Source organism: Macrobrachium nipponense, chromosome 15, assembly GCF_015104395.2.
Source record: "Macrobrachium nipponense isolate FS-2020 chromosome 15, ASM1510439v2, whole genome shotgun sequence".
NCBI classification, from domain to species: domain Eukaryota; kingdom Metazoa; phylum Arthropoda; class Malacostraca; order Decapoda; family Palaemonidae; genus Macrobrachium; species Macrobrachium nipponense.
The window spans coordinates 29,382,607-29,393,939 of NC_087208.1; the positions used below are offsets into that span (position 1 = coordinate 29,382,607).

The following is an 11,333-nucleotide window of genomic DNA, read 5'->3' on the forward strand; positions in this document are numbered from 1 at the left end:
AACTCCGAGAGTTCATCTGTATCCCGAGATACACACACTCTTGCTCGGGAATTAGAGACGACTTCTTGAAATTGACGAGAAGTCCCAAAGCCTTCGTCAATTCTAAAGTTACTTGTAAGTCCTTCAAACAACGATCTTCTGAATTGGCCCTTATTAGCCAATCGTCGAGGTACATGGATATCCTCACCCCTTTCAAATGAAGCCATTGAGCCACATTCCTCAAAATCCCTGTGAACACTTGAGGGCCGTCGAGAGGCCGAAACACAGAGCCCTGAACTGAAAAATTTTCCCCCCCATCATGAATCTGAGAAACTTCCTCGAGGAAGGATGGATCGGTACGTGGAAGTAAGCGTCCTGTAAATCCAAGGAAACCATCCAGTCCCCTGGACGAAGTGCTGCCAGCACTGATGAAGGCGTTTCCATCGTGAACTTCTTCTTTTCTACGAAGAAGTTCAGGGCGCTTACATCCAACACCGGTCTCCATCCCCCTGAGGACTTCGGAACTAGGAAAAGGCGGTTGTAGAAGCCCGATGAATGATGGTCTGTCACTGGTTTGATAGCCCCCTTCTCCAGCATCTGATCTACTGCTAGATGGAGAGCTTGATTCATGATGGGGTCTCTGTACCTGGCCGTCAGTTCCCTTGGGATGGTCGTCAAGGGAGGTCTTTCGACGAAAGGGATGAGGTAACCTCTCCTCAAAATAGAAAGGGTCCAAGGATCCGCCCCTTTTTGGGCCCAGACTTCTGCAAACTCTAAGAGTCTGGCGCCCACCGTTGTTTGAAGGACTTGCAAGTTATTTGGGGGCTTTAACAGACTTGGCGAAAGTCTTACCCCTTCTTGAAGGTCTACGACCTCTAAAGTAAGAGGCTCTGATTAAGACGCCCCCTCGAAAGGGTTCTCGAACACTTGCTTTTTCCTTCTTAGCCTTGGTAGGGAAGGAAGGGCGAGGTTTTCTTGCCGACTGTGCCAAAAGGTCCTGGGTGGCTTTGGCCGACAGTGATCTTGAAATGTCCTGCACTCGATGTTTAGGGAACAACTGAGCAGACAGAGGAGCAAACAGCAAAGAAGACCTCTGGGCATGGGAGACAGACTTCGTTAAGAAGGAACATCAAACTCAAAATCAAACCGGTCCACAATCAGCGTATGCCAAGCCAAACAAAGCGAATACGTCACCAAAAGAAGTCCAAATTAACTCCAGGCAAGCGAGAATCGAAAAACTATCGAGAGGAACCGACAACAGTTGTTATCGTTCCCGCGACAGAGAAAAATCTGACAAGCTTACGGGAGTGGTTCGTACATCCGCCACCCAGCGGCGGGTAAGGTAGACCACCTGACCTACCTGTCGCGTGTGCCGCGAGATTTGAAATTCTGTCGGGAACGTCGGAGACTATAGCTAAGTATATATCTGTCAGGGAAGTTCATGTACAAAACGCTTATTTTTTACAAGATCCAAAGACTTCTTTGATTATTGTCATAGTGATCCTTTATAATGTAATTGTATGCAGAAAGTCAATCCTAGTCAAACAGTCATAATTACAAAAAAGATAAGATAAAGGGCAGCACAGAAGACTAAATGCACCTGGAAAATAATTAAAAATTAATATGGCATATGTGATATAACCAAATTGTTACTTCGCCATCATTTTTATTTTTATTTCGCCATCATTTTGGGAGCTATCAGTTTGTGATGGAAGCCATTTAGAAAGATATATAAAAAAACAATACATACAGAAATGTCAATAATTGCGGACAACTTATGAAAATCTACCAACAGCTTTTCAAGGTTTAGCTGTAATTTAACCTGACTGGTTATAGTCACCCAGTTGTTAATGGTTAAAGGTTGAGTGACATCAACTCCTGATATACATAACATTCCTATCTGTGTTGCATGTGAAGCAATGGTATTCACTACGAGTTTCAACACTATTGGTTTCCGCAGACTTCAGGTTACCACAGTTCTACAGTTAGGTAAAAAGATAAATTTTGGGTACCCTACAGGAAGCATAGCCTAGGCTAGCCTGGTTACTATTCCTACCTCCTCACTTTAGACGTGCCACCCATCAACACTTTTGGACTTATGTGATCTGTTTCTATCTAAGTATGACTGAATTCTGCAATCTTTATATAAAAGATTCACATGTTCACAGTTGTTATCAAGCTTCAACAACCATTTCCAGCTGGTGCATCTTTTTCAGTTCTCATTGGACACCTGGATTCTTCTCGACTATTAAATTTGCCTTGCGTTATGCTCCTCCACACAGAGTTTAATGAAAAGGGAGGGCTCTGTTGTCCCTGCTCACTCAGTGAAATCACTACCTAATTTCACTCTTAAGAGTTGTGAATTGAAATTCCATTCATGGCTTGACAGATTTTATTGACATGTCCTACTGTCCCTTTTAACCTGGGGATGGGGATTTTGGGAATGCCCACAGATCTATCTGCAACACTAGCCAATGTTTGGTCTCCCCTGGTCCTCACTTGGGTGGAACGGAGGCTTTGGTAGTGATCATGTGGTGTGTACCTATATGTTTGGTTTTTAAGAAACTACGCAATAGCACATGACCTATCTCATGCCTCTGCCACTCATGAGCAACCTTTAAACCTTGTGGCCGTCAACATATGAGATAAAACAGTGACCTGGTAAGATCAGCAAGATTAAAGGCACCATAATTTTCTCCTTTAACTGCACCTTTCATGGGTTCATCTATATTTTCAATGTCCAGCATCAATGATCGTTATTGCTATGAAACCAGAACACAGAATCAATTCACCCATTATGACAATAGTACCCTTTTCATCAAATCCTGATAACCGTTGACTCTGAATACATGTAATTAAAATGGTTTATAATTCATGTGAAAACATGCAGAATTACAAATGGGCCATGTATATTTCTAAACAACTAAATACCTGATAAAATTGTCAACAGAAATAACAGTTACAGCTGCATAATCTGCTGGTGCCAAAAGGGTTCTTGCTGCAGGGAAAACTCCTATTTTTTGTATACTATTTACCTGCTGTGCAGAACACATTTCAAAAACTTCAGGCACTATGTAGTATAAGAAATAATTCAACCACCAAAGAAATTATTATCTTATAATATCCAGCAACAGCGAATTCGAATTTGCTATTAGAAATCTCCATAGCAACTTTTCAAAGTGTCATACATGCTCCAGTGCCCCTAGTAAAAACATGTATGTAATCAAAAGGTGCAAGATGTATAAAAAATACACATAAACACACAACAAAAGTATGATATTTCCCCCCAAAATTGCATAGTATATATTTAGAGAAAAATCTATATACAAACACACATAATCAAAGCCAACAGAAATAAAAAATAATGTAAAGTACAATGATGCCACTTTATAATAACATGACAAAGTGCAATACATACTCATAATTTGTGAAGTGATTAAGTACACCAATTGCTGAACCAACAAAACAACCTGCCTTGGAATAAGATCACACTTAAAAGTATGCGTGTAAGACAGCTCCTGGAAGAACATGAAAAATATTTTACTAATGGCTTTAAGGAAACTACAGCCATTAACAAAGAATATCAGAAAGAGCAAAAAATACTTCATTCCAAAGCTTTAAAGTCCTACTTTTCAAGGGCATTAATGAGAGATATAACCCACAACAAAGCACCTTCATAAATCCGAATAACGAAAAAGAAGTCCTGCAATCTGTGAAGTTGTCTTTTTTGTCCAGTACATACTTTTGGGAGAATACTTTTATTCTTAACATTTTTATAATAAACTTAAAAAGAAAATTTTTATTCAATGAATATGATTACAACTTATAAGCTATATGCTTTTATATGGTGCCATAAATCGCCGATTTTATGAAGCTAGACAAGCCCCATAAAACCGGATCACCAATAACCGAGTCCGCAGATAACCAGGGACTGCCTGTATTACTTCAAAATGTGATTTCATAGTTATAGAATATTTTTCCATTAGAATCCCAACAAACTTGGACATTTGATCATTTTGTCAGAACAGTACAATATACTGTTTATTACAAAAATTATAAAAGGTCTTATTGAAAAAATACAGGTACCATCAAACTTGACTACTGGTGCCTTTTCCCCACCACCACATGGAGCTTAGTACCCTTAAGACGTAACACTAAGCCACATCAGACCACAGTCAGGCTGCTCAAATTTTAGAAGGCCACATCACAAACCAAAATTCATTTAACTTCCAAATCTTAATTCTCTATCTTCTTCAAGTACGTTCATGAACAATTTTACACACCAAAGGCTGAATCCTGTCCAACCAATACCCTAAGATATTTCTTTTAATTATCCTAAAGGATTATATTTTGGCAGATTTTTGGCAATAGTAACATAATTTTTTTTTTCTTAAATCAATGACAATTACTAAGATTTCACCTTGTAGATTTGTTGGTTATTATTACAGGACCTTTGTACCATATTTTCATTTCAGAACAGCTGTTAACATAACAGCATAGATATTTGACTTTTTGTTTTTCACTGGGGGAGGGAAGAAATGATAACCGAATGGATTTCTTGTGGTAAGACTGATGTATATCATGTCTTTATTATTGGTATAAACACTATAGCCACATCCCAAAAACCAGTTATAAGAGTCTTTGGCGGAAGAAAATTTTACCAAGTACAATACATTTAAAAACTGAAATACAGCAATGTAATGTATACCAATGACATACATTAAACATTATAAACAGAGGAAAAGTATTTGCAATATCACTAAGAAAAATCCAAATACGTATTAGCTAAAGAGGCATTCCCATTGACATATAAGCAGGAATATTTTAGTATACAAAGCAAGAACTGAATAAAAGTTACATTAATTTCATCATTACAACAGTAAAACAGAAAGAACACACATACTACTGTAGTGCTTTCATCACAACAAAAGTAAAGCAGAAAAAGCATATACTATACTTTGGTAGTGCCATAGTGTACTATACTCTTGTAATCTGTAATGTAGATGGATACATGGAAGAAGAAAGAGATGATAGGTGGCTTGTAAAGGAAAAGACCTGAAGGGCTAAAAATACAGTATGTAATAACAATAAAACAATTTGCAACAAAAACTAAATATGAAAAAAAAAATAACACACCAGTGTCTATTCACAGTGCCACACTGCTGAGTTCTGTTCAAGAAGTTTCCCTGTATTTTTACTGCATAATAATTTTCCTTACATTGTTAAACATTTCGATGTTCTTGAGTTCAACTGGAACTGCATTATGTAATAGTACCTCCAATTGCTACACACCTTTTCATCTCTTTTGACATATATTCCAATGGCTGAAAACTTGAACTGCATTTATTTAGTATGTACCTGTTTGTTTGCAGTTTGTATTTCACAGCATTCCCCATTAATGTTTTTTCATTTTTTAAATATGAGCAACACATTAAGCAGCAACTTGCTAGGAAATTTAAATCTTTTTGGGTGTGTTCCATATGAAAGTGTACACATTGTGAAAAATAATGAAGTTTTTATTTAGCACAGTGACAGTGCAAATTGGTGAACATGGTCATCCTAAACTGGTCAGCCTCCAAACTTAAATCCCAGTCAGCTTGCATTAGCATGATGACACCATTGTCAACTTCGAAACTGTTTCTAATCATGTGATCTTTTGATTTTGATTTTTTTTTTTTTTAATTTGAAGAAGCACTATGTATAGTCAAAATCAGTTAAAGCTGATAGTAGTTGTGTTAAATATTAGTCCTTCTTTTAAGCTTTCAATAAAACAAACTCCACAATTCAATAGATTGGTATTAAAAGATATAAGATACCTGATAAGCAACAATTCTGTAAGAAATTCAGACAGCCTATTCACAAACATCTGTAAGAGTAGCATCAAAGTGTTGCGACTTTAATAGTCTTTCATTCTCATTGTTTTTATTTTAGGCTTTTCTTTTGCTGGTGAGACCTTTGATCACCTATTTTCTTCCACCTTATAATAATTTTTCTACCTAATTTCCAAAATGCAGATTCTCTATAACCTAAATTATCCAAATGATCAAAGTTCCACTATTTCCACATGCAGCTTTTCATTTTAGTGTTTTTTCCTTTCCCATTCATTTTGATCTTATGGCATAAAATAACCTCTGCCTTTACAGGTGCTGATTATCCCATTACTCAGCTACTTTATTAATCACGATGCAATCTTCCGATCATACAACATGAATAAATTTCAGCATTTTTTGGTTCTGTCTTCTCAAGTCTCTACAAGAAAATACAAAAGTCTAAACCAACTTGAAAGTTTTTGTTCTGTCCACTGGAGTCTCTCATTACCAGTCATACTGCAGCCACTTTTATCCTAGCTTGCTAATAATTTTCTCACTGCTTTTTTAGCTCTGTATCTACAAACACGATGCTCTACCTGCTCTAAAACCTGGCTCTCCAGTATAACATGACCCCCTCTCCAACATCTCTTAACTATTAGCTTTACATATAAATGTTTTATAAAATCCCTTCACATAAATTTTACACTTTTCAACAGGATCTGTTAAAGATACACAGTGCGTATATGAAGTGCTGCTTTGACCCCTATACTTCATCCTCAGAACCATGAGGTTCATTTTCTATTCTAAATCTTTGCTTTCTTTCTGGTCTACATATATATAAATACATATATACTCTTTGTTTTGTGCTCGCCTACCGATTCGGTAGTCACAAGTTCGATTCTCCACTCTTCCAATGTGGAATCAGAGGAATTTATGTCTGGCGATTAGAAATTATTTTCTCGATATAATGTGGTTTGGATCCCACAATAAGCTGTGGGTCCCGTTGCTAGGTAAGCAAGTGGTTCCTAGCCACGTAAAAATATCTAATACTTCAGGCCACCCATAGGCGACCTGTTAACCAGCTCAGTGGTCTGGTTAAACTAAGATATACTTTTTTAACTCTTTGCTTTGTTTACACTGCTTATTGACTCATTTCTTCTCCATTAAACTCCCATCTCTTTTAAATAATTCTAAAACACTCACTATTGAATCTGCTGTTAAACCCAGGTCATTCACATAGTACAGCAGCTCTCAGAAGCTTTCCTTTCTCCATCGCTATGGTAAACACTATATTACACATAAAATTCTTTGAACATATACTTGTCACTGTTTTCATTCTAGATTTTGCATTGCAAGCTTTGTCAATTATCTGGGTACATGTGACACAAAAAAATATGTCTTTTAATGAAGGGCAGTACGTACAGACAGTACTTATATCGGACAGCTAGGAGGGAAGAAACCCTGTGAAACAGGTAAAAAAAAGAAGAAAAAAAAAAAAAAAAAAAAAACTATACAGTAAATACTGTCTAAGTGTGTCTTGTAAGTCTCACTGTAAGAAGCACCCCACAAAGAAGTGTCAAAGTCTAAGTGGTAAATCGGTGCCGTTTTCATTAAGGCTATTCATCTCAGTTTAACAAAATAATCATTTTGAAAAATTAACAAAAAAGTTATTAACATTGAAATACATGACAAATTCTAAAGTGGTACTGTATGGAAAGTCATAAACAGATACAGAAATAATTTACTGGCAAAATAACAACTACAACACCAATTACTTAAGTGCACAGTACATTTACAAACAGGATGTACTGGAAGTCTACATTGGTTCTAAAAGAAAGAAAAACTACTGTCAATTAAGTAGCTCTAAAATGGGCTGCGTTTCAAGCTAAAGGAATTGGTGCATATGTTAACAAGGAAATGTAAAGAATATAAAGAAACAGTTACATAATACAGTGCTAATAACCAATGTCTTACTAACCGCATGCCCCTGCATCATACGTGAAGCTCCTATGTAAGGAAAGTTAGAAGTAGGTACAGAAGTAGAGAAGGACCTTGGGCGGCCGGCCCCCCTGGGGGGTGAAGGGGGTACCAAAAGGGAAGACTGACCGGTATCAGACCCAAACATGGTTTCAGTGTGCTTACTAATGGGAAAAGCTCAAAGGAACGACACAACACTTGCACTCCACAATAAACCTTCTCCTTTCCTGGAAGTGAACTAAATACAAACATGTTAGTTTCTAATCAGAGAGGGGTTAGTTATCTAGATACTAGGATAAGGAATATACTATTGGTTTTAAAAACAAACTTATTCATTTACCCATCAGGTTTCAAAATTAACAACATTCATTTATCCATCAGGTTTCTTTGGATGGAAAATCACAACATTTGTATTTATCATTCAGGACCATCTTTTAAGTTGCAGATAATATTACATAAAAACCAAATTCCATTTTTTCCAATTAGCCTTTGAGATACTTGTAAAACCATTCTGACAAAACAGTATTGAGGTTCTTCCTTTAAAATGGCAATTGTAAGACTATGACTATGAATTACTGAGTAGCAAAGTTCATTTTTAAAGATAACCAGACACTGTAAAGTGTTCAATGAAACAAGAAAATGTAAAATACAAACACAAGTGAATTATAAAATGTTACTTCTAGTTTGGTATCCGGAAATTCAGAAACGTTTGAAGTCCGGCAAAATAAAAAAATATCCTTGTAAAGCCATTTATCTCTCTCCCCATTTAACACTTCTCTCAAATTTACAATATTGAATATTCATTATGGTGATGCTGTAACAATGGGCATCTAAAAAAATACGACAAATTTTTAATCAGTTTGCATTTTCCATACACAGAACAAGAAGAAGACGTTGAGGTGTAAGCAGCATTGGTGTCTGCTTTTAAAAATATGACACCAAAATAATTCTACATAAATTTTTTGTCCATGACCCTAAAATTCCAAATACTATTTAGAACATAGCAGACATAATAAATGGTTTCTGAAAATTCCGCAAAACACATTATAACATATTACAGAAAAAATCTGCAAAACACATAACATGTATTACAGAAAATCAATTATTAATATGAAAATTCCAAATGTTTAGCAAAGCATACATTAGAAACAGTTCATGAAAATTCAATAAAACAAATTACCATATATCAAAGCAGTCTAATGCATATTAGCATTAAACCAAGACTGGTATATTTGATCAAATCAAGCGCTCAAATTGAAACATTTTTATATTTATAGAATTTTCTTGAATGCTGGCATATAAATAATTTACTAAAGGCAAGTTAAATCATTCATGAAAGGCCAAAGAAAATATCAAATTTAAAAAATGACAAATTTTTTAATCAATTTGTGTTTACATCAATGATGAGCTTGTGAAAAATTTTTTTACCATAAAGTTACAAAATTCTCCCAATCTTATGAATTTAATCAATAAAACCACTTTTGGGCACTTTAGAATGCACTGAAAAACTGACTATAAAATTCTTTGATTGAAAAGTGTGTGATAAATACAGCTCTGGCCCATAATACTACACTACAAACAACTAAATTATTCTAGCCCTGAAAGCCACCCCAGCCTTACTGCAAATACTATGGTTTTGAATCTAGGCAAAAGAATAACAAGCCTTATTCTCTCCCATTTCCTACAAAAGAATAGTTTTAAATCTCTAGCAGTTCCTTGTAAGTTAAAAAAAAAAAAAAAAAAGTAACTTTGAGGTCAAATGTTTATTAAGAGGTCATGTTCTAATTCAAATGGCTTGATTTTATAAGTTCAGTACAAAATCTGATAATAGTCTTTGTAGGAAAAACAGTAGATCTATATTGCTATTCCGCAGCGTCCTAGACTATGGCAGTTGCGGTTTTTCTATGCAGTTTTACCTCCTGAACAAGGATTTTAAGTAATATTTATTCAGATGACTGTCATTAACCCACATGGACCAGTACTAAACACGGCGAAATACACTGGACGCCCCAATCCCTAGTGGATGTCGTATTTGCGGTTACGTTCCTTGCAGTCCTTAGAATTACCGGAAAAACATATGCTTCATGCACATCAATACATCGAAAACTTGAAATAACACTGGATAAGAGTACTTTATGCCCCACATAATAAGTGAAAGGTATACTGTACATAATAACTCAACCAAGGATGCACCATCCTAACTGCCTGCCCCTGGACCTCCCACCTTTAACCTCCAAGAAAAGAAGTGCAAATAACAATTCTAATCTAACCTAAACTAAGATGGTGTTTTACCTGGCTGGAGTTTTCTGCCTGATCCTGCCACCTTCTAAAATTAAAAGGGCCAAATGCAAATTAAAAAGGTTAGGGTACTTCCCAATATAATTTCAGCAACTTCTTATGTGACAATAGTTGAGACTATAGGCTAAATGAAAGAATTCCACAGTGTCACATGCATAAGTGACAGAATTTCACACAGAATCAAGCTCTGCACCTCATGCGAATAATGATGTGTGCCCGCAACTGTGTTTGTGGAGTGATCGCTCAGGAACCAGGTAAGAACCTGGCATGGGCTCATGCTCTTTAGCATCACTTTTTGACAAATCAGAAAAAATGAGCAATTATAACTGCCTACAGAAACAGAGATTTACGACTTTCTCAAAATTCTATGGAGGGTTCGTATACCCTAAGTCCTGATTTTGTTTATTCAGATTACCCTTTCTTCCTTTTGTGTTTTTACCTACAATCTCAGCTTCCATAAGCAGATTAGACTAGGGCAAACAACCGACTGGACTGGCCGAGCTCATTTAGTAATAATCGTTTTCCATAAGTCAAAAAATATTTGATAAATCTGTGTGCTAATCTTGACTTTAAGTAATGCAGCGACTTTGGAGCCTTAAACTGTAGGATCACCCCTAACCTTGGCAAGCATGACGTGTCCTGACCAAACCAAACCTCACCTTCCTAACATGACTTGGGGCACCTAGCTAAAGGGGCAAAACCACCCCAAGTAATACAAGCAGTGGAAACAAAGTGTTAGAGTCAGCTCCTTTTGTTCTTCAAACTATCCCTTAGTTTAGCCTCACAAGTTGGTAGGCTAAGAATACCCATTGGCTAGTAGTAGGTAGGTCTAACGGGTTACTGGACGATCTACCTAGGTAGGTAGTACAATATTTCACACTAACACACACACTTCGGAAATCCGTAACCTACAGTAAGCCTATAGTACGCAAACACACTTGGCTTCCCGATACCACAAATTATAGTAGTATATGTAGGTATGCTAACGCTGCACAGGCTTAAACATAAACATTGCTCTTGATGGCAGGGCAACGGTAGCTTGACCTTTGTTACCTACCTATCATTGCCCCATTGAATAATTTGACATTAATAGCGAATACCTTACCTTTTCTTTGCTTATTTGTTGGGTAGTCATGTGAATTTGTGGGAAAACGAAATTACAAATGGGATAAGAAACTTGAATCGCCAAGGTGAGAGAAACTCTCGTACTGCTGCTTCGGTTTCCTGGTTCTGGCCTTAAAAAACAACACTGAACAACGTACATAAACA

The 11,333-nt window shown here is 36.5% G+C and overlaps 1 protein-coding gene across 6 annotated transcripts in view; it reads right to left on the reverse strand.

Annotated features, from left to right (window-relative positions):
* The window catches only part of LOC135227063 (protein orai-3-like), a 46,432-nt gene that overhangs the window by 23,475 nt on the left and 11,624 nt on the right, over positions 1 to 11,333 (reverse strand). For 2 of the 6 annotated variants that reach the window (XM_064266882.1, XM_064266884.1), the window contains exon 2: positions 7,768 to 8,004. The exons of 2 other annotated variants lie outside the window; for them this stretch is intronic. In XM_064266882.1, the coding sequence (XP_064122952.1) occupies positions 7,768 to 7,914 (147 nt within the window). In that variant the 5' untranslated portion in view covers positions 7,915 to 8,004. Of the gene's footprint in view, positions 1 to 7,767; positions 8,005 to 11,169; positions 11,320 to 11,333 lie in introns of those variants that run through there. 2 more of the 6 variants (XM_064266883.1, XM_064266885.1) reach the window with 2 other exon arrangements.